This window comes from Neofelis nebulosa, chromosome 5 (assembly GCF_028018385.1).
Source record: "Neofelis nebulosa isolate mNeoNeb1 chromosome 5, mNeoNeb1.pri, whole genome shotgun sequence".
Lineage (NCBI taxonomy): Eukaryota > Metazoa > Chordata > Mammalia > Carnivora > Felidae > Neofelis > Neofelis nebulosa.
In genome coordinates, this window is record NC_080786.1 from 116,944,247 (window position 1) to 116,971,381 (window position 27,135).

Genomic DNA, 27,135 nt, shown 5'->3' on the forward strand with positions numbered 1-27,135 from the left:
AGACTCATAAACAAATGCACACCAGCTCTTAGAATTCAGATTCCAGACTCTCCATCTTCTCTCTAAACCCATGGTTTGTCAATTTTTCATCATTATTTCAGAGATTTTCATCAAAATATTATGCTTATTAAGTAGTAAAGCTATAGAACTGTAAAACATAACTTCTGAGCTAATAAAGCACAGAAGCCTAATGATGTTCTATGATTCTGACCTTTCAAGAGAACTCTCAAGGCTGTGACATAAAGTGACATTTGGCTGAGGCTTCATTTGCAGTGACACATGCTATCAGGCTGGTGTGCAACAGCACGTCAGGCAGAGCCAGAGACTGTCTAGGACCTTCTACTGTGCTGATCTAACTTTGTTCCCATAGCATGAAAGAATTCCGGCTCCACCAATTTGCAGTTTTGTGATTATAGACAATATTCTAATTTTTCAGGTTTATTTCCTTCTGTTGATTGGCTGAATTTTCTCAGAGGTCTGATATTGTTCTCTGTTTGTTCATCATTCTAGGGTGGGAAGAGAAAGTTATCTAGATGTTGAAGTTAGTTCTGAGAGGCTTTGTGGGTCCTCAATCAGCTAGTTTAGGCTCAGTCAAGGGAGAAACAGAAGAGGAGATGAGATGCTGTCATTAAATTTTGCTCCTGATCGGTCCAGATGTTTGTGGACTGGAAGGAAGCAGCTAAGTGCAACAAGGGGCACTAGAGCCTGCCTCCTAATTCAAGCAACCTTGCCCTCCCTCTCCACAACCCACCAGAGCTCCTAGCACTGAGCTTAGCAGGGTTCTTCCCACTTATTACCTAGTGGACTCTTCAATGTCATACCTATTACATGCTAGGGTTGTATCAGTTAAGCACAATTTCTTATCTGCATGGGGCAGTGAAGACTACCTGAAGGGCTTTAAGCAGAGGAACTGTAAAATGATCAAATGTGTATGCTAAAAAGAGCTCTCATATTCTTTATATACTCCTGCATTGTTTCACTTGTTACAGCATGTACCAGTTTTATAAAACATCAAATTTTTTGGTAAAACACCAAATTTCGTAAAGTTGAAAAACATCAAAAAAAAAAAAAAAGAAAAAGGTTCCTGCTAGCAATGCAGAGGAGAGCTTGGAGGATGGAATAGACAACAGAGACTGGTCAAGACCAGTAAGTAACAAAGGGGATGAATGTAGAGGGGATGAAAGGAAGCACATCAAGCGAATAGAGAGGGAAGTGGAGACTCAAGCCATATTAATACAGTAATATCAACAAGAGGAATTACTTGTAGGTCAGAGAGAAAAAGGTAAACAGGAGAATTTCCAAACACAGGTTTGGGGTAGATATTTAAGAGGGGTTTAGAAACATATAAAAGACGATGAAATACAGGGGCTCCTGGCTGGCTTAGTCAGAAAAGCATGTGACTCTTGATCTTGGGGTCATGAGAGCTTACTTAAAAATAAATAAATAAATGTATATACATATATACGTATATGTGTGTATATATATATATACTTTTTTTTTTTAAATAAAAATTAAGGGGAGTCTGGGTGGCCCAGTCAGTTGAGCGTCAGACTCTCAATTTTGGCTCAAGTTATAATCTCACAGTTCATGAAATCGAGCCCCACATTGGGCTCCACACTAATAACACAGAGCCTGCTTGGAATTCTCTCTCTCCCTCTCTCTGCCCCTTCCCTGCTCATGTGTTCTCTCTCTCGCAAAGTAAATAAAACTTAAAAAAATACATAAAAGGTAAAAAGGTGAGGTACAAATTATTATATATTATATACAACAATATATATTATGAATTTTGCAAAACTATGCATAGGAAATTTATCAGAATGTTAGCAGTGGCTGGCTCTGCATGGTCAATCAACTTTTTTTTTTTAAGTTTATTTATTTATTTTGAGAGCGGGGACTAGGGGTGGGGGGACGCAGAGAGAGGGAGAGACAGAATCCCAAGCTCTGTCAGCACAGAATCCGATGTGGGGCTTGAACTCACAAAACCTGAGATCATGACCTGAGCCGAGATCAAGAATCGATGCTTAACCAACTGAGCCACCTATGCACCCCTTGATCAACGTTTTTGAACTCACTCTTCCCTACATGTTCTAAATTTATTAACAATGTGCACTTTTTGAATGTTTTGTATACTTTTTAAGCACACTCATTTCAAATAGCAGTTTACCTTTATTAATAAGAACCCTTTGGTTGTAAAATTCCCCAGATGAAAATTGGTCAAATGGCAAATCATTCTATATTTCACAAGCATATTATAGTATCCATAATGAACTCTCATGTCTTTGTGAGATCTCACTGACCACAAAATTATAATAGTGAAGCAATCCCCTAGTTGGAGGTTTTCTGGGTTTTTCACCTCTATTCTGATAATCTATTAGGTGAGGGAGGTGAAAGAATTGGAAGCAGGCCTCCTGCTGTTATTTGATTCTTCAGTGATAACTGCAGTCGCTTATGAACTGCATGCTCCCATCTCGGGGCTTTTCCACATACATCTGCCTGACTGCCTCTCTCTCCTCAAGTGTCATCTCCTCAGTAAGACCCACTATGATTATCCTGATTATAAGAGCAACATACCCCTGCCATACCACCACCATAGGATAAGAGATTTTTACTTTTTTTTCAATATACTTATCACCGAATGTCTGCTATAACTTATTTATTACATTTACTGTGTGTCTCCAGCCCTAGAATGTAAGCTTCTGAGGCCACCCATGGATTATATTGTTTTGTTCCCAGCGGTATCCCCATCACCAGAACAATGACTAGCACATAGTGGATGCTCAGTAAATATTTGCTTCATTAACACATGCACAAATTAATAAATGAATAAATTCAGTAAATGACTATTAGGTTAAAAACTACACACACGATTATGTTACACATGAGCATCAGTCTTCTCAGTCATTAAAACTTTTTACTTTAGAAGACGCTGGTTCTTTGCTTAAACGTGTAGAGACTAATTAAGCCTATGTGGTTCAACAAAATTCATTCTTCATATATATGTCTATTAAACTTCCTTCAGATTCAATAAAGGTAAGAATTTATTACACAAATCACTTTTCTAATTGGTTAAATGTGTAAAACTTAAGCCATAAAACCTGTACCAATAAATAATGCCATAAAGTCTTACTTCGTGTAATCAGAGCTTCCAAACTGCCTCCTTTAAAAATGTTCATTTACTACTGAGAACCACTAAGAAACTCTGCTTATAATTTCTCACTTAACCATGTGGTAAGCAGGTTGGTTTTTTTTGTTTTTTTTTTAATCCTCAGTAATGAAACAAGCATGAGGAAAAAGGACAAGAAGGAAAGGGCACACATTCAACTCGTTCTGCTTTTAAGAGCAACTTAAAGAACTTTCACTTTATACTACGTCTAATAGGTACAGCACCATCTGGTGTTTACTATGCAGAAAGGCTATGAGGGCAGGTGGTGTAAAAGTCCTTTGTCACTTTGTAAAGAGTGTTAGGCAGCTGGACAAAGTGATACAAGCATATGACTAAGTTGATAACAGATCACATATTCAATTTGGAAATATAGAAATAAAAATTTGGAAATCAGTGTGGCATTAGAAGAATAAACTTTTTAAATAACTTCCAGACAAGAATACTCTTTAAGAAAAACAGGACAAAGGCAAAACATAAATAAGTTATTAAAAGAGGGCAAAAAAATTTCTGAAAACCATTCTAGAATGTTATTAATAGGTCATTTCAAAATGCAAAATTTGATAAAAAGTAAATTATCAAACAAAACAAAGAGTTTACATTTGAATACCCAGAAGACTGAAGTATAACTCTTCTTTATAATATAGCCTCAACCCTTAATCCCTACAGAGAACATCACAATAAGGTCTCACTATATAAACAATCTCGTTAACTGCATACATTTTATTATACTAAGACATGATGATTTTAGCTTATTCAGCTTATTTTAGCTTATTTTGGAACTTAGGTAAATTTTTTTATTGGCTAATGCCACTGCTCCTGTGTTTACAATGACACCAACATTACTTACACCAGTATAGGCTTTCCCGATATCCTAGGATGTCTTAGCACTTCTGACATTGTCTCTTTTGTCTCTTCCATTCTCTCTTCATCACTGGAATCCACAACAAATATTACCCCATAGGACTCAGCATAGTAATTCTTCCAGATACCCCGAATTCTTTTTCCACCTCCCAAGTCAAAGATGGTGACTTCAAATTTGCCTTGTCTGAGGTCAATTTTGGAAAATCCAACAGTAGGAGCTACATCTTCAGGATACTCTGTTTCAAATCACACAAAAGAAACAACCTTAGACTTTAAATTAATAACATTAACTACACAAATTAAAGGACATAAAAAGTATTTTTCATAATTTAGTCTTAATTGGAATGTTTATTATTTGCTTACACACTAAGCTTTACATCTAAGCATACTGGTAGATATGGAGAAGGGTAGATACTATAAAATATCCAACCAGAATTTATGCTCCATGCAGATAAAAATTTCTGTATTTTGCTTATTTGTTTTGTATTGACCCCAGCTCCTAGAATAATGTCTACCATATAACAGGTACTTAATAAATATCTGTAGAAGGAATAAATAAATAAATGAACTCTTGCCTTTAAGGCTATTGACTCTCCAAGTTACAAACAATAAAAATTTCAACCCTTCAACACTACAGCCATCCCCAGGGACCATTACAACTTCTGTGAAGCTATACAGAAAAACTGAATATTTACAGAATAGTTGAGAAGAACCAAAGAATGGGAGAAGCTATGAAGAGTAGGACCACTCTTTTCAAACTACTGAATTAAAGCTATAATTGAAATAAAAAAACTTTTCAGGACAGCTTACAAACATAGAGCAGATTTCATTGTTTCTAAGGAACATGTTTCATATGTTTTCATAAATTTAAAATTGAATTTTTTTGGACTTCTGTATATGACAATACAAAGAAGGCACAGGATGCATGATTATAACTGCCAAGGGGGTGGTAATATTGACAACATTAAAAAGATAACTAAGGTTCAAGAAAGACTTCAACTAAGAGCTCAGACTTAGGCCTTAAAGCTAGGTAGTATGTAGAGAGGCAAAAGAGTGAGCTAAGTAGCAGAAATAGCAAAGGAAAGAAAGTACAAACTGAACTTTGGCGCAAACCCTTAAGATTGGGAATGCAGACTTAAGAGAGTTCTGAAGACAGAGAAATGGAAGCTGAAGGTATTTCAGCAGACCAATCATATAATTAATGTGACTAAAGTAGTGCTTTTTTAAGGTACATCTTTGCAAAATCTCTAGAGCTGACTAGAAATGAGAGTGACGGCCACTTTTCAGAGAGATATGAAAATGAGAAGAATGGAAAGAGAGAACTCATGAAACATTAATAGAACCTGGTGACTCAATGGTTATGAAGAGTTCAAACTTCATGTTTGTCTCTTTCACTCTCTCTTCACCACCAGAATCCACAACAAACATTACTCCATTGGACTTTGTTTACAATGGCCACAATCTACACTAGGCTTTTTAAATTAAAATCAATTAAAATTAAATTAAAATTTCAGTTGCTCAATTGAACTATCTAGATTTAAAGTGCTCAGAGCCACACAAGGCTAGTGGCCCACACTACTACTAGACAGAGCCAATACAGAACATTTCTATCATTGCAGAAAGCTCTGTTGAATAACACTGGTGTTATTATTCCCACATTCAACAGAATATTTGCTATTACAAAGATAAATTTGAAAGGCATTTGCTGCTAGGCTTAGGTGTGACTGGGCAACAGACTTGCCACGTACTACTCCCTTTCAGCAACTACTTTAGTGTAGTTTAAACCACTCCCTAGAGGCACCTGGGTGGCTCAGTTGGTTAAGCCTCTGACTTTGGCTCAGGTCATGATCTCACGGCTCATGGGTTTGAGACCCACATCAGGCTCTGTGCTGACAGCTCAGAGCCTGGATCCTGCTTTGGATTCTGTGTCTCCCTCTCGCTCTGCCCCTCCCCTGCTTGCGCACCCTCTCTCTCTCTCTCTCAAAAATAAACAAACATTAAAAAAAAATTTAAACAACTCCCTAGAAAGTTAGCAGAGACGTTACAAGTCACACTTTTCTAAGATCTTCTTTATCTAGGAGAAAAAGAAAACTTTAGAAGCAATATAAGCAGCGTGATATTCCTAAAACAGGATTACCCTGGACATCTAAAACAAATGGATCTAATCCAGGCCAGAATTGGTTTCCATAGTTAAAACAGGCAGCCATCTTTGAATACGAGTTTAGAGGTACCCCCAGGAAATTATCAGTGCAAATAAATCAACTATGCTGGAGTAGGGATGAGGGAACTAATACGTATAGACACCTACTCAGTACCAGGAATTTGTTAGGCATAAGGATGTAAAGATGAATAAGATAGGGTTGCTGTCCTCAAAGAACATACAGTACAATATCAACAGATATGTATTAATGGAATTAACACAAGAACCTATATTTCTATGAAAAAAGTCTGGAGAGGATACTATAAGGATGTTATAGATTACATGTGTCCATGCCCCCCCCTTTCCCCCACCACCTTGCAAAACTCCTATGTTAAAACCCTAATCCCCAATGTGATGGTATTTGGAGGTGGAGCCTTTGAGAAGTAATTAGGTTTCAGTGAGGTCATGAGGGTGTAGTCCCCATGATGGGATTACTACCGTTATAAAAAGAGACACAAGAAAGTTTGTCTTGTGTCTCTCTGCACCACATAAGAACACAGAAAGAAGATAATTGTCTGTAAATCAGGAAGAGGACTCCCTCATCAAGAACCCAACCATGCTGGCACCCCGACCTCACACTTCCAACCTCCAGAACTGTGAGAAATAACTGTTGTTTAAGCCACCCAGCCTATGGTTTGGTATAGAAGCCCAGACTAAGACTGAGGGCATTCAAGAGGAAAAGGGTAAAGAGGAGGGAGGGGAAAGTTATGGTACACAAAGGCTTCAGAAAGGCCGTGAAATAAAAATGAAGTCTTAAAAACCACAAAATTATAATAAAGAAGGGAGAAGAACATTCTAGGCAGGAGAGCAACATAAGCACAGATAAAATGATGGCAACATTCTCAGGAAACCAATTCAAATTAGGTAATTTTTTTAAGGTTATATGGTAGGCAGAGCCAGGACTCAAATCCAGGTCAGAACTTTAAAAGTCTTCCCTCCCTGATTTGTCTATCCTTTCCTCTGGTTCCTACTCACGGTTCTGTGTTTCAAGACTCAGGACTAAATGTTCTGGATACAACTTCCCTATAAATCCTTTCTGATAATTCCTTCCTACTTTCAGTATCACCTGCACTATCAAAATACTCTGTCTTCTTGCTAGTCCTCACAATAGCCTATACCTTCCCAGTAGCTGGAACCAATCGTTGTATCCTTAGTACTTAGCACAAAGTATATAGTGGCTCAACATTACAGACTGCCATGACAGCTGAAGCTACTGTTCTAACATCCATCCTTCCTTTTGTCATGCCACATATTTATCCATCCATTCATGCTAGTAGCCATTTATCATGTGTCTATTATAGATCAGGGATCATATAAGAACCAGGGGTACAAAGACAAATGGTCCCCAACCCTGAGGATTTCGGTAAAGTATATGTGCTAAGACAATCTCTGCGAAGTCCAAGATAAAGTGAAATATATCATCAATAACTTATTTATTGAGCATCTATTGTATGCTAAGCACCATGCAAGGTCCTAGATACACAATAATAAGATCCATCTTCTGACCTTACAGAGCTCTTACATAGAGGAGAAAAGGGGAAACATAAACAAACAACTGTAATACAATGAAGATATTTTAATATCCAACAATGTTAGGGACCAATTTACACAAAGAAGAATTTTGCTACCCAAAAACAACTGTTCCTTAGAAATTATTAGGAAATAGCACTGGACAGTCAGAGAATCCTAGTTTTTTAGCTGAGCACATACCTATTTAGGATAAAGACTTAAATCCCTAGCCTCTGTGGCAGCTAGGAATGGCTATTAGAACATATTCTAGATAGTGAGCTAGTGGTGTAGCATTAAATGTTTAACCTCTCTTGCAGGACTTTGATATGTAGTGTTTGTCATTTTCCATGGTGTGAATACTCCCACTATGGCCAATTTCAAACTACCAGTGTGAGGTACCGGAACACACGGTTGGGAAGGGATATACCTAACTGGATCTCGATAGCTGATATAAGCCAATAAGAGCAAGTAAGAGCCAGCTCCAAAATACCACTGAAGTGATGTGGCAGCTTCTAGTCCATGCCCTTAAAGGAAAAGAAAATGGCCTCCCTTCCACTTTACTTCTTCCCTCAGCTGAAATGCACAGTACTAGTGAGCCATTTTGGACCAGGTAGGCAAGGGAAAAAAAAAAAAAAAAAAAAGAGGAGAAGGAACATAACACCATGGGGGTGTTATGCCAGCCCTACACTACTTTTGCATGCACTATTATGAGAAATAAAATTCTATTTTGTTAAGCCATTGTTATTTTAGGTCTCTTGTTAGGACAACTGAACCTATATCCAATGACTACAATCACTTTGGCAGCCATAAAAAAAGAGAAGTTGATTGAAAGAAGCAAAGGTCAAGGTATGGAAAGTATTCCTTGATTAGAAAGCTATAACATTCTAGATGAAAGACACTGAGGATGTGGATTTAGACACTACAGTTAGAAGAGAAGCAGATATATCCCAAAAGAAATGGGGGGGGGGGGAGGGAGAAAGGGAAGAAAAGAAACAGAAATGAGGCAGAAATAAGCCGAAGAGTGGAAGCCATGGCAGATATGTTGTAAGAAGACCACCTACTACACCTATGGCATGGCTGAACTGAGACACCAAAATGAGTAAAACTGCCCTTTGGGAATTTATGGTCTGGAGAGGTGAAGAGATACAGGAACAAAGGGGGTAATTAAGTAGTGATACAAGCAGGTATAGGTAAGTATAGTCCAAAGCAGAGGAAGTAGCCAAGTCTACTGATGGTGATGGGAATGGGTAAAGGTAGCAAGAGGTTGGAAAAGACTTCATAAAGGAGACTATATAACAAAAAAACCATCTTTAGAGACATTTAGATATTCTGCTTTAAAAGCAGATATTCCCTCTACTAAGACAAGTGGGAAGAGCATAAACAAATACAAAAGCATGAAAAGGTTCCACTGGAAAATTTCATGTAGCTCTACATAACTGGAATCTTTAAAAAAAGAAAAAAGGTAAGAAATCAGCCAGTGGAGTAGGCTGAGGAGTAAACAAATATGAGATAAAGAACAAAAACAGAACCAGAGGGGAGCTCAAAGTGGAAAGCAGCTTTGACTTTTTGTTCATGATGTAACACCCTGAGTATTTTTTTCTAAACTCAGAAAGAGAAACTGATGGATATATGGAGGTGAAAATCAGAAGAGAAAGATCCTAATGGAAAGAGGGTGTTCTAAGTACACACAAGAAATTAGATAGTCTGATTCTTAGATTCTACTCCCTTGAATGTAAGGCTTTGAAGAAATGGAAGAAGTGAAGATGTTTAGATGAGCAGTCATGGCCTGCAGGCCAAATCTGGCTCACTATTTTTATATGGCCCTCAAGCTAAGAATGTGTTTCACATTTTAAAATAACTGCAAAAAATATCAAAAGGAAAAAAAAAAAAAAAAAAAAAATATCAAAAGGATAGTATTTCATAACACATCAGATTTCAGTGTCCATAAACAAAGTTTCATTGGAAGGTGGCCATGCTCATTTGTTTACATATTGCCTATGGTTGCTTTTGCATTATTATGTCAGGGTTGTATAGTTGGGAAAGAGACTGCGTGATCCTCAGTCTCAAATATTTACTATCTGGCTCTTTAACAGAAGAAGTTTGCCAGCCCCTGGATAAGATGATGACAGTCAGTGCTCTGCGAGGATATAAGCTAGGAGATAGCATGAGGGGTACCATAAGAATCCACAGATGATAATACACAATTTATATCTAATATTACATGGTAGAATATGGGGTGGCAAAACATTTTCCTTCAAAAGCAAGTTTTGCAAGGTGTTAATTTTCTTTCATAAACCTCCATAAATAAAAGCCTCTATTTGGTATGCGTATCTGTTGCAACATTCTTTTTCAGCAAAAAATATATGTTAAGTTTCTTCTCAATTCATACTCATGCTTGGCTGATGCTACATCTTCTGGGTACACAACAAACTCACTAGCACAGTTGCTTCTATGTTGTAGTAAACAGCATTAAATTAAGACTAAGTAAATACATCCAATGAGATGTAATATAAGTGACATAAAACTCTTTAGTAAAAAAGAGGCCCTACTTTTAACATAACTATAAAAATTACGTATCATACTGAAAAACAATCAAGACGCGCAAGGAAAGACATGCTGGCTAACTGTATTTCTACCTCCGTTTGATTTAGGTGCAGCCTTGGGACTAAATTCTGGCCAAGAGAACGCAAGTGGAAGATAGGTATCCTTAAAGATGGGCATGTCCTTTTTTTACTTTTTCCCTCCTGTGCTGAGAAGACAGATGTAATGCCTTTTATCTGATCAAAGACCTCAAGGATCCTCTGCACCTCTGCATTTATTCACATCTGAAACATGTTAATAGGCTAATACTAGTAAGCTAGAATCTATTCCCCATATTAGCCACAAGTCTACTAAGAATACAAAGAGATGGAGTGTATACTATCTGTACCAAATGATTATATAACAAAACAATTTACATAAATAAATAATTCAGAGTAATTTAATAAGAAACATTTTCAACTTACCTCCTTGGATTCCCTTTGCCGTTGCCGTTTTACCAGCATTATCAAGTCCCACCATCACAAGAGTCACCTTTCTTAAAATAATAAAAATTTAAAAATCACTTTTGAGTTAATCCAATAACAGGGGAAAATAAAAGCAAATTCATTCACTCAAGCAACATATAAGGAACATCTACTACGTATAGGACAATCTGCTGGACCCCAGGCAGTTCAGTAATGAATGAAACAGATTCAAAAAACAAAATTCTTGAGAAATATCCTTGAAGTGTCATCCTTTTGTTCTATAAGCAAAAAAGGAAAAAAATAAAAGAAAGTTGTACAAGAGAGAGTACAAAACGTAGAGAAGAAATAAAAGAAAGAAGGAAAAGGATTCTAACACATGAGCTATTTATCATGGCTAAAGATTCACACACACCAACCGTGTGTTCAGCTCTGTTTTCAGATATGCAGCACCTTTCCAAGTATAAATCTTAAATACAGTATAATAACATGATTATTAACTTAAGTGCTAACATATTTTGGAAGAGTGTTCCTAAAATTATAAAGCTTAAAATACTTTTGATGACATAGCTAAACTTCAGAGAATGAGAAAAAAAAAAAAAAAAAAAAGTCTAGTTCAATTTACAATCGAAGAAACATAAACCCAGACTTGTAAGACGACAAGTTGCTTAGAGTCAAAACCAGAACCTAAGTCACCTAATTCCTAGAGACTTCTTAAACCTGGCATAGGTATAAAGGAACAAACCTATTATAATGGTCCTATTATCTTGGCAATTCAGTCTACCACTAAAGCTCATTTCTGTTTCAGGCTGAACCACTGCACAATAGAAGAGGGAAGACCATTCATTAACACCATGGATTTGGGAATATAGAGAGAAAGTCGCAGCATAACACAGCTGTTGTGTTAAAACCACAGGGCCACATTCCTATGCGATACAGTCAGGGTTTCTGCCAACTCATCTTCACTGAGGATCATCTCAAGAAGAGTTTAAAAAAACAGAGCTTAGATGTTAGAAGGGGTGTTCTTTCATCTTTCTAGCCCTGACTCTCTTGGATATGTTGTGTTGAGTTTTTCTGTTTGTTTGTTTGTTTGTTTTTAATTCCAGATGTCTTCAAAGGATTCATATAACAAAAAGAAAGGACAGAGTTTTTTGTTGTTTTTTTTTTTTCAACGTTTATTTTATTTTTGGGACAGAGAGAGACAGAGCATGAATGGGGGAGGGGCAGAGAGAGAGGGAGACACAGAATCGGAAACAGGCTCCAGGCTCCGAGCCATCAGCCCAGAGCCCGACGCGGGGCTCGAACTCACAGACCGCGAGATCGTGACCTGGCTGAAGTCGGACGCTTAACCGACTGCGCCACCCAGGCGCCCCAAGAAAGGACAGAGTTGAGGTGTGAGGCAGACAAGTTTGGGGTTGCACACTGAGGAAGAACACACTGGGTCTTGCAAAAACCAAACTGCTCGCTTATTAAACCAATTAAATAGTTATTGACCACCCTCTGGATGCTAGACACCAGCATTCTAGGTACTTGAGATATACCTTTTTATTCAAATAACTACAACAAAAAAAAAGCAAACAAAAACAGACACAGAAACTCTTCCCTGACCAAATTTACACGTTAGTGAAAAGAAACAATAATAAATGTAAGAAATAAGTACATTATAAGCTATGTAGTATGTTAGAAGGTGATTAGTTACTATAAAAAGAATATAGAGTAAAGCAGGCTAAAGGGAGGCAGGAATGGAGATGGGAGCCAGGCTGCAGTTTTACATTAGGGTGATCAGGGCAGACCTTCTTGAGAAGGTAAAATGGAAGAAAGGCCTTGAAGGAGGGAGTTAGTCATGCAAATATCTAGGGCAAGAGAGAACACCCAGGCCAAAGGCATTAACATGAGGGTATGCAGGAATGTTCTAGTATCAGCATGCAAGCCAATGTGGTAAAACCCAGTGAGAATGGAGCAGGGAAGGACAGGGAGCAGGGAAGGACACCAGAGGCCAGATCATGCGGGGCCTTGTAGTTGAGGGCTTTGGTTTTTGTGAATGAAGTTAATTTACTCTCCATATTAATCTCCTTTGTTATCCAAGAGCGTTAGTCTTCTAAATGTTTCAACCATCTCTACCCGCCATGGGAAATGAATGGAAGTATATCTAAGCTTGAGTAAGTGCAAGAATAAAGTAAGCCACAATTAGCAGCATCCCCTTACCCCAACCTTGTCAGCCAGTGGTGGGGTCAATGGGAATGTCAAAGAGAACCATGACAGATTACGAATTTAAGGAGCTGTCCAGACTTCAAGATGTATTACAAAGCTGTAGTCATCAAGATAGTATGGTACTGGCACGAATTTAAGGAGCTGAGGTGGTATGTGAGGTCCAGATATCTCTGTGCATACAGAAATTTTGCCTGCATTATCAACTTTGAAAAATATGAATTTACTTAAGGAAGCTGTGTGTGATTTTTAAGAATATAAATTTATTATTTTGTTTGAAGAATTCATAACTACTAAATATCAAATAAGATTTAAACACAAAATAATTCCCTAAACAAAATACAATAAATGATTATCCAAAAGAGATGGATGGATAATGTCACATTTATATAATATTTTAGGTAACTCAAGTTACTAGATATACAATGAATTAGATTAAAATGATATTAAAACAAATTCAATTGTCCTCTGAAAAATGTACGATGCATTTCAAGATCCACCATGCTTCAAACCTGACCATAAACCAAAACAATTACCATGAGGGAACAAATGCCCACAGTATGCTTATGTGCATCATTTATTCTATAAATATTAATTATATACCTTGTACAGAGCAGCACACAAACATCCACAATCCCTAGCCCTCCTATACCTTACAAGAAGAAACAGGTTGCTGTCCTTCCTTCTGTATTACACAGGTTGCATCTTAACGTTTTCTCTCCATTCTTGTCTGTCAGCCTAAAAAAACCTTCCAAGTAATTGCTATTACACATTTTGAAACACTGCTCTTAAAGCTAGCTACCAAAGATACTTGCTTTTTACTTTAAAAGCTTTCCTTTCTAGGGGCACCTGGGTGGCTCACTCGGTTAAGTGTCTGACTCTTGGTTTCAGCTCAGGTCGTGATCTCATAGCTGGTGAGGTCAAGCCCTACACTGGGATCCGCGCTAAGAGTGTGGGGCCTGCTTGGGATTCTCTCTCTCTCTCTCTCTCTCTCTCTCTCTCTCTCTACCCCTTCCTGCTTGTGCTCTCTAAATAAATAAGTAAACTTAAAAAAAAATGCTTTCCTTTCTTACTAAAATATTAGGTTCAAACAAAAAAAGTCCTTCAAACATACAAATCGCTTCGGAAAATTATAATTATGCTGAGACTGGCACAAAATAAGCCTCTCTAGATTTCTTTTTTACTTTGACTACTGTTGAAAGTAGTTAATTTTTTAGATCATTATGCTATATACTTGAAAACATGACTTTAATTTAATACTTGAGGTCATTAAAGTCTTAATGAATAAACATAACATTAGCAGTACAAATAAAAATCAGCATGAATTACTGAAATCTCTGATAACAAAGCATTGAATTTATACTTTCAGAATAGAATGGATTTAAAAGGTTAACATTCACCTAACACTCAAAATCCTATGCAACGTTTTAAAACATGAAGATGTATAATCTAACACATGTTAAAATGTACATGTCATTACACCTGCTTAAAGTATGGTAAATTATCACTGGGAACAGTTGGCTGTGGTAAAAAAATGGAAGGCATTCTATGTCTTTTAATCTTATGATTACTGATCAAGTACATTAATCCTTCAATTGAAAAAAAAAACAGTATACAGTGTTCTTAGGTTCATAGCATCTGGAAAAGTTGACATTAGCAAAAAACCAACCATTTAGTCATTTGATCAGACAGTAATTCAATAAAAGTACATTAGGCATTAGGCATTACAGACACAAAAATGCCTGAGACATGGTTTTCTATCTCAGTGTACTCATCTTCTAATGAGAGTGACTAAAACATAAACAAATATTAGCACATTGTGACACTATGACAGTTGAATATGCACATCTATATATGCAAGATGTTTAAGTAATACAGGGCAAGATGATTTTAGCCTAGAGATACAGATACAGAAGACCAGGGAAGCTTTTTACACAGGCAATGCCTCAGCTAAATTGTTAAAGTGGAGAAGTTTGCCAAGCAAGGGAAAGGTGCAAATAGAAGGAGGGAAGAGATTCCAGACTGAGAACACTGCCTGGGAAGGTACCATACCAAGGAGGGGAGAACTGGCAGGATGTCGAGTTGCTAAACCCAGGGGTTAAGAGCACACCTCAGCAGAGCCGTATTAAACAAAAGGAGACCATGCTTGCTAGAGGCTCATCATACATAATCACGACTCACTACAACTACACATTGAGTGTAAAGGAAACCTGATATACTTCTGCTTTAGGAACTAGTATCAACAAAGAGTTAACAATATGACCTTCCCAGAAGTTATCACTTCATTCTTATTGCAGTTTATCCCTGAGTCTTTAATTATATATCAAACTAGAAAGGCTGGGATGGGAAGGACTATGTTTTTACCAGGAACAAATAACAGGGATTGTGTGCAATCTGATATATTTGCACACAGTTGGTATTAGAGAGACCTGTATTCAAGTCCCAGATTTGCCACTTCCAAGCTATATGACCTGGGCCATGTTATTTAACTTCTTAGAATTTTATCAGTAAAATGAGATTATAACAACTATCCCATAGGGGTGTGGTAAAATGAAATATGACAATGCAAGTGAAGTGCTCAATGTCTGTGGCACAAAATAAGTGCTCAATCAATAGCTATTCTTACTATACCACAAAATTTAAGCTAGGGAGTCCATGAGATGAGACCACAAAAACAGGCAGGAACCAGATTACAGAAGAGAATGAACAGGTTTCAGTTTTACACACGTCGACAGCAGTGCTTGCTCATCTCACACTGAAGTCTGAAGCTGCAGAAAGATCTGTCTTGGGTTTATGAGACATACCTGGTAATTAAAACTATGAGAAGAGATGAAAGATCCCAGGGAGAGCACAGGACGGAGAAGAGCCAGGGGAACATGGCACCCCAAGAACCTTTGAAAAAACTCTTAAAACTGCAGTCAGAAAGAAATGAGACCAAAGAAATGGCTGCACCGGGAATAGTTTCCAGAGGGGTGAAGAGACAATCAATATCAAACACTGCAAAGTTTTGCAAAATAAAAGTTATCTTTTATACAATTGCCCCAAATTAAGTAACTCAGAAGAAAATGCTCTCATCTTTTCCCAAATCCTGCAATAACCAATGCTTTGAATTTACACAGTATGTCTCAACAGTTCAAAGCTATTTTATCGTATCATTTACATCATACTGTCCCTGCAAGCAGAGCAGGTACAAGTTACTCAAGGCTATAGCGCTAATAAGAAGTTAGTCAACAGAAGTTTCCATGGGAAGTTTAAATACAACGGTTTGTAAAAATAGTAATAATTATTTTAAAGGAAACTTGAACCATTTGTTTAGCCTGTCATTTATTCGCATCATATATATGCACACAGGGGCGCCTGGGTGGCTCAGTCGGTTAAGCATCCAACTCCAGCTTGGGTCATGATCTCACGGTTCCTGGGTTCGAGCCCCACGTCAGTCTCTGTGCTAACAGCTCAGAGTCTGGAGCCTGCTTCTCCCTAGCTCTGTCCCTCCCTGGCTTGCACTCTGTCTCTCTCTTTCTCGAAAAATATTTTAGAAAATATTTATATACATGCACAGAGATAAACATGTGGCTCGTTTTCATCAAGGAACCTTGCAAGTATCACCCCAGACTTAGGTCTGTCACAATCATAACCTAGTTTATGGACCTAACAGAAGGTAGATTACCTAGTAACAGGGATACTGAGGTCATGAATTGCATTCGGCTAATAAAACCTAATCATGATGTCGATGGAATCTAACTATAGCATTTTTCTGCTTAAAATCCTTAAACAGACTCAAGTCCCAACTCTGCAGACTCCTCTTCTGACGCTCTCCTCCAGTAGGCCTACTAGTCCTGCTATTATTCCCCTAGTCCTTTCTGTCCTTCCTGACCGTCCAATGCTACCACAGCAAACAGACCTTAACTTTCTCATGCAACTTCTCACATAGTCTCCTCTACTGGAACTTGTCAATCAGCTCGGGAGCCCTAGGATCAAATGTGCTGGGCACACATTAAGCATCTTTACGGAATGACACAGCATAATATATTTTCTGACTCCCCCATTTGCCTGACTAAACATTATGTAAAACGAAAATATATAATTATCAGTTGATAAAGTATTATAATGGATTTAATTTATATTAATCTTCACATAAAAGTAACCGTTCAATCTTAGAAAACGTAATCACAATTATTTATCTTCTTACACCAAATGCCTGAGTAAACATTATGTAAAACGAAAATATTTAATTTTCAGTTGATAAAGTATTATAATGGATTTAACTTATATTAATCTTCACATAAAAGTAACCGTTCGGGGCGCCTGGGTGGCGCAGTCGGTTAAGCGTCCGACTTCAGCCAGGTCACGATCTCGCGGTCCGTGAGTTCGAGCCCCACGTCAGGCTCTGGGCTGATGGCTCAGAGCCTGGAGCCTGTTTCCGATTCTGTGTCTCCCTCTCTCTCTGCCCCTCCCCCGTTCATGCTCTGTCTCTCTCTGTCCCAAAAATAAATAAAAAAAAAATAAATTAAAAAAAAAAAAGTAACCGTTCAATCTTAGAAAACATAATCACAATTATTTATCTTCTTACACCAAACTAAAGAAGTTTACATGCCCAAGTTTTCAAGGAAATAATTAATGGTGAGAAAGATTTTTAAAACTGAAGTAACTCTGAGTAAAAAAAAAAAAAAGTAGGGATTAAGAGTCAAAAGCTTGTTTTATATATTTAATCTCAGAGTCTCTTTGTATATAACATAAATAATTTGATATGTCAGAAATATAAGCAACATAATACTGGGCTTTTGAACTCAGATTCAGAAAATATTTGAATTATTAATCTTCTCTGAGTGATTTTATTGCGATCATTTGAACATCTAAAATTCTAAACTTCCTGATCTATCAACTAAGGAGACAATACCTCAAAGGAGATAATTACATAGAAACTATTTCTAACTTCAAAAATATTTTACAAGTCAAAATAAAATATTTCACTAAAACACTAAAAAAACCTGACACATCAAATTGATATTACTGAAAATATTTGGAACCACATAAAGCAAGTTCCAAAGTTAAAAAGTAATGTAGACACATGCAGGAGAAGACACGTGGGAACATTATTTTATGATAAATGTACAAGAGAAAGAAAAAACCTACCACAAAAAAAATTGATACAATAAAAAATATTTACCAAAAAAAAAAAAATTATGGTGTGATTTTATTGTACAAGTGCATTATTTGCTGACATTTTAATTCAAACTGTGGAGTTCAGGATAATATTACATCAAAATCACTACCTAAATTTATGGAGGACCATAATAATAATAAATAGCAAGAGGACCAAACTTGAGATCATATGCTAACTCTGAAATCTTAAGTCAAATTTTTAGTGTCAATTTATTCATTCCTAAAATATAAAGAGGTAGAATACGAATGTCTCTAAGTCCTTTTTATCCTAAAATTCTAAACTTCGTACTGAGGATAAACAAGAAGCCGTAGGGGTTTAAAAAGAAATGTGAAACATTCCAGTTCTGTGTACAGCACATCAGATAATCCTTGCTAATCTGTATGTACAGCTTAATTAACAAATTAAAAACTCAGCAATTTCTATAAATGGCCTAGGATTTATAGTTATATTTATTTAAACCAAAAAACATGGCTATGTACGCCTTACCAAACACCACAGTGATGTACAGAAAGCATTAATCTGCAGTGCTTACTGTAACATCTAAGTCTCTTCCTTTAGACTTGGCCAAATGAATGACAATTTACTAATAAATTTGCGGTAAAGTTTAGATAGGCTGAATTGTAACAACAAAAAACACAGGTAGACAAGAAACTAATTCCAGCTAGTGGTTACTTCTGGGGATGGATTGGTAGGAGATGAATAGGATGTAGGGAGCTTCAAAGATTTGTTATCTATTTTTCTTTAGAAAAAAAGCAGAAATGTGCTAACCAAAAGTTAATACTTGTAAAATCTGGGTGATAGGCACATGAGTACCTAGCATATTTTTCTTTTTGTTTACATTAATAGTAAAAATACTTTTAATTTATTTTTTAATGTTTATTTATTTTGAGAGAGTGTGCACATGTGCACATGCAGGGGGAGAAGGGGCAGAGGCCAGGCAGAGGAGTGGGGAGGGGTGGGGGGAGTAGCATAGAGAATCCCAAGCAGGCTCTATGCTGTCAGCACAGAGCCTGTGTCGCAGGGCTCAATCCCACAAACGGAAGATCCTGACCTGAGCTGAAAACAAGAGCCAGACGTTCAATCGAATGAACCATCTGGGTGCCCCTACCTATTTTTTAATTATAATATTATATAACTCTTGTTGCCAATTTTTTTTCATTTAAATTGATATTAATTTTCTGCTTCTGTTAGGTGAGCCACTTCTGAATTCATGCCCATGGGAAGCTTGGGAAGCACAAATTTCTTCAAGATCCAGGCAAAATTATACTGCTTCCAAAATCCTGCTTTTTATTCTTGCTAAAAATCTTGGAAATCGTCTTTCAATTCTTGCATATTCTATCATATTTTATATGCACTAATGCACTAATACCAAGATGCTACTTGGTATAAATAATAGGCATTCAAAATATGTAAATGATAATATGTAAGGGTAAGGACCTGTTTACAAGGTCCAGAATATACTGACCACCATGACTTGGGGGTCTGTGTCCAGGATGAAGCCTGTTCCCTATACACAAAATAAATTTCAGTAGAGTTTTAAATGTTAAAAATTAAAATATGAACATATTAGAAAAAAGGTGTAGGTGAATATAATCTTGGATACATATAATGGAATATAATTATTACACTGAAAGAGTGGTGTATTTAAAAGAAATTTTTTTTTAATTTTTTTTAACATTTATTATTGAGAGACAGAGAGACACAGAGCATGAGCAGGGAAGGGGCAGAGAGAGGGGGAGACACAGAATCCAAACGATGCAGGGCTTGAACTCACAAACTGCGAGATCATGACCTGAGCTGAAGTCGGACGCTTAACCGACTGAGCCACCCAGGCACCCAATAAAAAAAAAAGTTTTTAATGGTTATGCTTCAAATGCCACCAAAAATTTACAAATATAACAAATCAAAAAAATATATCTGCAATATATACTACAGAGAAATGGTTACTACTATATACATTTAAAATCTCTTTTAGAAAATTCAGTAAGAAAATCCACTTGCCTCGATAGAAAAATAGAGAAGGAAATCATTGGGAAATTCCCAAAACAAGAAATACAAAAGTCCAAGGGAAAAAATAATTTTACTAGGAACTCAGAAAATAGAAACTAAAAGAAGATAGCATTTCCCCCTATAACTTGGAAAAAACAAGTGATGACTCTCACTTTTTGAGGGGAAAAAGGCACTTTTATATACTTCTGGTAGGAGTAACAAGTGATTTTCTTTAAAGCCTTGCTGAAGAGCAATTTGGCAACAGATATCAAATACATTAAACTTTTCATACCATTCGATCTTAAATTCCATTTCTAAAAATATTTATATAAGGATGCCCACCCAAGCACTGCTCACAATAGTGAAATATTTTAAATATCCTAAATATCTAATAACAGGAATGATTAAACATTCTTTGGTGAATGTATAGAACACACTATTCTGCTTAAAAAGATGAGAAACGTGTAATGTTGCAAAAAGATGTTAATTATGATTAGAGCAAAAATAAATAAAAAGCTGTAAAACAGCAACTCTATTATCTATTGTTTAAAAATTCACACATATGGAAACTATCAACAAAACAAAAAGGCAAAGAATGAGAGAATATATTTGCAAATCATACATCCAATAAAGGATTAATATCCAAATGTATAAAACTTAGGAGAATATACAGACACAACTCAAAAAAAGAAAAAAGAAAAAAAAAAAGCAATCTGATTAAAAAACAGGCAGAGGACGTGAACAAATATCTTTCCAAAGACAACTACAGACAGACAACAGGCACATAGTGATGCTTAACATCACTAATCATGAGGGAAATGTAAATCAAAATTATAATAAGATATTACCTCATACTGGTCAGACTGGCTATTATCAAAAAGACAAAAAATAACAAGTGTTGGTGAAGATGTGGTGAAAAGGGAAATCTCATACACTATTAGTGGAAATGTAAATTGGTGCAACCACACCCATGATGGAAAACATATAGTACGGAAGCTGCTCAAAAAATTAAAAATAGAACTACCATATGATCCAGCAATTCCGCTTCTGGGTATCTATCCAAAAAAAAACACAAAAATACCAATTTGAAGAGATATATGCACCCCCAAGTTCACTGCAGCATTATTTACAATACACAAGATACGGAAGCAACCCAAGTGTCCATTGATGGACAGATTTAGAAGAGGAACTATATAGATATGCAATGGAATGTTACTTGGTCAAGAAAAAGAATGAAATACTGTCATTTACAACAAGGATGGACCTTGTTGGGTATTACGCTAGGTGAAACAAATCAGACAAAGACAAGTATCATATGATTTCATTTATATGTGGAGTCTAAAAAACAAATAACACACAAACAAAACAGAGACAGAGACAAGAAACAAACTTGGTTACCAGAGTGGGGAGAGATGGTGTGCAGGTGAAATAGGTGAAGGGGATTAAGAGATACAAACTTCCAGTTATAAAATTAATAATTCATGGGGATGTTATATACACCATCAGGAATACAGTCAATAATACTATAATAACTTTGTATAATGTCAAATCATAATTACACTTACCATGGGGATCATTTGATACTGTATAAAAATATTGAATAACTATGATATACACCTAAAGCTAATAAGATATTGTATGTCAATTACACTTCAATAAAAAGAAACTTTACAGATATGTAAGAGATTCTACACCAAAATGGGAATCCTTGGGTATGAGATTGAGGGTAACTAATATCTGCCACTTTTTTGCTTAGCCATCCATGCCATCAATGTTCTACATAAACATTTATCACCTTTAAATAACAATAAATATGCATTAATTTTAACTATTTTTAAATAACAACAGCTCCTGCCCACAAGCCATCCTACAGGACCAGTGAGAAGAGCTGAATAAACATTTCATTACAAAACATGGATAAGTAGAGACAAATACAAGGTGCAAAGCAAACACAATGAAAGGGTAAAGAATCTAGCTGGAATGCAAAGACAGTTTCCTGAAAGAATTGCCCAACTGACAAGTAAGGAATGATTAGGAACAGCCAAAAAAAAGAAGGGCATTTGGTGAGGTATGGAGGGCTAGAGAACTTAAGTACCCCAAAACTGGCACAACAGGAGGAAAAAGGAAAAAGACCACTGGCAACAGTGTAGAGAATCAATCAGAAGGGAACAGTGGAAAGTCTGTCAAAGACATCTGGGGGAGAAATAATGGAAAGTTTAGCTACAACAGAACAGTGGGTATGGAAAGGCTAAAAGAGTGTAAGACATATAAGTGGTATTAAACAGGTAGAAACCAAAGGACTTGATGATTTGAGAGAACAAAGCACAAAGAGGTATCTAGAATCACTCTTGGCTAGATTTGGGTAAAAGGAAAGCAGAAGCAATTCAGCACAGAAATGAGAGAGGACATAAAGTTCAATTTTGGATACGAAGGGATTGAGGATTCTTGTGGAACAGGATAAGTAAGTCTTCAAGCAGTAGAGGAGTCTTTGCTGGAAATATGAACTTGAGAGTCAATGTTTAAGTAGCCGCTGAAGTCTCTGTGTGGTAAAATTGCCCAGGAAAGGAGAATATACGGAAAAAAAGAGAGAGTTGAACACAGAATCCTGGAGAAGACTTGGGAGTGAGATGAAGAAAGGCTAAATGCCAAAAAGAGACAGAAAAGACAACAGATAGAAAGGTAAAAATTTTTTAATTCAGAAAAAATAAAATCAGAGAATTTCAAGAAGAGAATGGTCTGACGTGTCAAATGATGCCAAGAGATTGAAAAGAATCCATTGGATTTAATAACCAGGCAGTATCTGGTGTAGCAGGAACAACTTCTGGGCAGAAGTCTAATGTAGGAAGTTAAGGAATGCATGAGAGGAAAGGAGTTAAAGTGTCAGAGACAGGAATCCATAGCCAACTCTTCCATCTGGAGTGAAGGGAAAGAGCAAACATAGCTGCAGGGACAGAGGGTTGTTTATCATGGTGGGCACAGAATAATGGCTTCCCCACAACGTCCACATCCTAATCGATGGAACCTGTGAATATGTTACCCTACATGGCAAACTGATTTTGCAGACACAATTAAGTGAAGGATCTCTTATGGAAGCTTATTTTGGGATGGCCCAATTCAATACAAGAGTCCTTATAAAAGGGACTCTTAAATGTCCTGGTAAAAGATCAGACAAAAGAGATGTTATGCAATTGGCTTTGAAGATGGAGGAAGGGGGCCACAAACCAAGGACAGCAGGCAACCTCTTCCCAACCCCCCCCCCTTCCCACCCCTCTGGAAAAGGCAAAGAAAAACAGATCCTCTCATAGAGCCTCCAGAAGGCATGCAACCCTGCTGACCCATTTTAGACTTCTGACCTCAGAAATGCAGGGTAATAAATTTGTGTTTTAAGTCACTAAGTTAATAGTAATTTGTTACAGCAGCAATAGAAAACATTTGGTTTGGGTTTGTTTTTTTTTTAGGTAAGAGAGGCTTGCGCATGTTTGGCACACTAAAGAAAACAGATCAATGCTATGAAGACAAAAGAGAGACTTTGTGTTTTTGACAATAAAATTTAACAAAAAATTTTGGGGTAAAAGTTTAGGTTTATTCTTGTATCCCAAAGTCTTCTCTGTGATCTCTGACAAAATGCTGAATAACTGAAGCTCACTAGGAAATGGGAAATCACAAGAAAATCAAAACTTTGTTATAATTTACTCTTGGTCTAATTCCAAAGTCAACATTATTTATAAGGAGTAACAAATTTAAGGTTTCTTTATAGGGTAAGCCTAAAAAAGTGTCATTTTCACGGACTCTTTCCTAGCACGGTACCTGGCACATGGTATTTTCTCAACAAATGAATGAGTATCAAGTAGCAGGTGCTAAATATTAATACATCTAGCATTCCAAAATGAAAGGTTAAGAAGTGGACTTTTTCAACTAAAGGCTTAACTAGATGTTACATGAAAATTGAAGCTACACTACAGTTAGGAAGACACTTTCCATCAGCTATTCTCACTTAATACAACACTCTTAAGGCACAGAGATTATCACCCCCATTTAATCGATGACAAAGGAGGGGCCAAAGTGGTTAACTCATGTAATTATTAAGCAGGGGAGCCAGATTTCAAACCTAACTCCTTAAAACAGTGAGTGAGTGAGTGTGTGTGTGGGGTGGGGGGGGGGGGGGTGTTGGAAAATAATGTGTGGATGTTATAAAAACTGTATCCCATGCTTCTCTGTTTAAAAAAAAAAAAAAAATCCCATTACCAAAGTCAGGAAAAACACACAACGGGTAGTTTCCAACTCCATACGCAAAAGACACAACTTCTTAAGAAATTCGAACCCGTTTAAATAATAAGAGTACGCATTCTGAGAAATCTGAAATGTAACTAGGCAAAAAAGCTACCTCCTGCTCTCTCCCTCGGAGACGATTCAAACTGGGAGCAAAACCATCCCCCACGGCCTGGGAGCGACTCTTCCCGGAGGAAAGGTGGCGCCCCAACAGGCCCCTCAGGGGGCAACTGTCCAAATCCCCTAGGACGGCACCGGCCAGCCGGTGCAGCTTACCTGACGGGCTCCCGCCACCGCTTGAACCAGCTGCAGCAATTGGCCATCAGACTGAACATCCCAGGCCGCTCCTCCCAACGCCTCCCATCCGAGCCCCGAGCGAGGAAGGGCCCCTAGTTGCCCCGGGCCGAGTCCCGGCGGCCGCAGCCGTTCCGAGGCACCTCGGAGGCGGAGAAGTCTGGAGTGGGGTCGAGGTGGTCAGTCCCAGCGCCAAGTCCCGGTAACCGCGCCGGCCGGCGAGCGAACAACGGCCTCCTCGCCCAGGCACAGCTCGGCCAAAGGCGCAGACACCCAAACCCGAGTAGTGTTAGCGGAGCCCCGCCAGTGAAAACCCCGCGTCGACGCGCTGACGTTTCTCCCAGGCGCGGAAGGCCCTCCCCAAGCACCGCCTTTCGCTTCTCCAATCAGCATTCGTCGGCCCGTGGTGCGGGCCGCTGAGTGGCTGAAGGGTCGGGCTCCCCTTCCCCCGGGACGGCGGGGGGCGGGGAGGTGGCGCTCGTAACTAGGCAACCGGAGCGTCCACAGATGAGTTGAAAAATCCCCGACAGATCTTGGGCAAGTCCTCTCTGTATACCCACACAAAATGTGTTGCCAGCCGAGGGTGTTGTTCCTCGTGTGTCTCTAACCCCAACTGAGATCCAGAGAGCTTACTTAGGTCTTGTGCGTGTTTTGTTTTGTTTTGTTTTGTTTTATCAAGCAGGACTGGGATCCTTTGGGACTCCGGTAGACTCTGACTGCACAACTGCAGAAACAATGCCCTGCGACAGTTATTATAAGTTAAGGACGAGGGGAAAACTCATTTGCTAACTATCCAATAACTCAGATGACAGTGACGTTTTAATCTCTATAATGTTTATTGCTGTTTGTTACAGAAAATGTAAAATGATATTGTGGGGGGTTATGATTTCCAAAGAAATAGTATGTTCATTGTAGGAAATGTGAAAAACACTGAAAAAAACATAAGATCAGAAAACAAGATCTCACATTCACCACCCAAAGATAACCAATATTAATATTTCAATATACTTTCTAGGATTTTTAGAAAGTATTCGGTTGCTAGTTCTTTGGTTTCTTTCTGCACGATGGAGATGATGATATGCTGTTTTTGTACTTATTTTATTTACAAAGGTATGTAATGTCTGCATTTGTTTTTATATTTTTTTGAAAAAGAAATGACAAGGGGCGCCTGGGTGGCTCAGTCGGTTAAGCGTCCAACTTCGGCTCAGGTCACAATCTCGCGGTCCGTGAGTTCGAGCCCCCTGTCGGGCTCTGTGCTGACAGCTCAGAGCCTGGAGCCTGTTTCAGATTCTGTGTCTCCCTCTCTCTCTGACCCTCCCCCGTTCATGCTCTGTCTCTCTCTGTCTCAAAAATAAATAAACGTTTAAAAAAATTGAAAAAAATGACAAGTACATTCCTGTAGGGAAAAAAAATGCATGCATGGTCTGTAGGAACCTGTGTGTCTATTCTGTTCCTACTTAAATAAATTTTTTCAAATCTTGGTAAGAGGAGAGAGGCCCCTGTAATGTCCAGCGTATCCAGGGGAAAAATAATGGTTTGGGACTATAATAGATTTAGCTTTAAAATTGTTCTCTGTTCTTCACTCATTCATGTAACCCTAATTCAAACTCATATACATCTCTTACAGCTTGCTATCTCTGAACCCAAGCACCCCATCTGCCAAATGTCAATGACAATACCTACACTGTGGGGATGCTAAGATGATGAAATGAGAGAAATAAAGCTTAAGTGCAGTTTCTAACAAATAACAGATAGCAGATTTCGAAGTTGGTGTCGTTTGCCTAATAAACATTTATGGCACATGACCTCCCACCTCTTTCTCCAAATTGGTAGGACCTTGTTTAGTATTTTTATTGTCCTAACTTGATAACTTCAGTTTTGTTTCCAGTCACTGCAGGCTGCATGACCTCTACTGGTTTTCCTAAGTGAACCTGCCCTTCATGCCAGATGCTTCCTCTGCCTGGACTGTCCTATCCAGAAACAATAATACTTCTATTCTACAGTGCTAATGGGAAATTTAGATTATACTTTCATGAATTTTCTTTTCTCACTGTTATCTGTTTCTTCTCATTTTCTAATATCTGAAGGTATCTAGCTTATCTTGTCCAAGGTTAACCACTTTCCTGCAACTTTGACAAACATCACTTCTCAACTTTTCTGAAATCCTGTTCCTTTGATTATTTATTCTTTTAACATTTCATTTATTACTTTTGAAACACAGTGAGAGACAGAGCATGAGTGAGGGAGGGGCAGGGGTGGGGGAGACAGAATCCAAAGCAGGCTCCAGGCTCTGAGCTGTCAGCACAGAGCCTGACATGGGGCTCAAACTCAGGAGCTGTGAGATCATGACCTGAGCCAAAGTCCAACGCTTAACCAACTGAGCCACCCAGGTGCCCCTGATTATTTATTCTTGATCCAACATGTGAAATACATCCCTCCCCATTTTCTTTTCCTAGACCTTTGGCTATAATTTCCA

The 27,135-nt window shown here is 37.8% G+C and overlaps 1 protein-coding gene across 4 annotated transcripts in view; it reads right to left on the minus strand.

The window, feature by feature from the left end:
* Positions 1-24,976, minus strand: part of ARL13B (ADP ribosylation factor like GTPase 13B) — a 69,619-nt gene extending 44,643 nt beyond the window's left edge. For 2 of the 4 annotated variants that reach the window (XM_058731678.1, XM_058731676.1), the window contains exons 1-3: positions 24,642-24,976; positions 10,739-10,809; positions 4,011-4,260 (exon numbers count right to left, since the gene is read on the minus strand). In XM_058731678.1, the coding sequence (XP_058587661.1) occupies positions 4,011-4,260; positions 10,739-10,809; positions 24,642-24,700 (380 nt within the window). In that variant the 5' untranslated portion in view covers positions 24,701-24,976. The remainder of the gene's footprint in view (positions 1-4,010; positions 4,261-10,738; positions 10,810-24,641) is intronic. The other 2 variants (XM_058731677.1, XM_058731679.1) reach the window with 2 other exon arrangements.
* Positions 24,977-27,135: the final 2,159 nt, after the last annotated feature.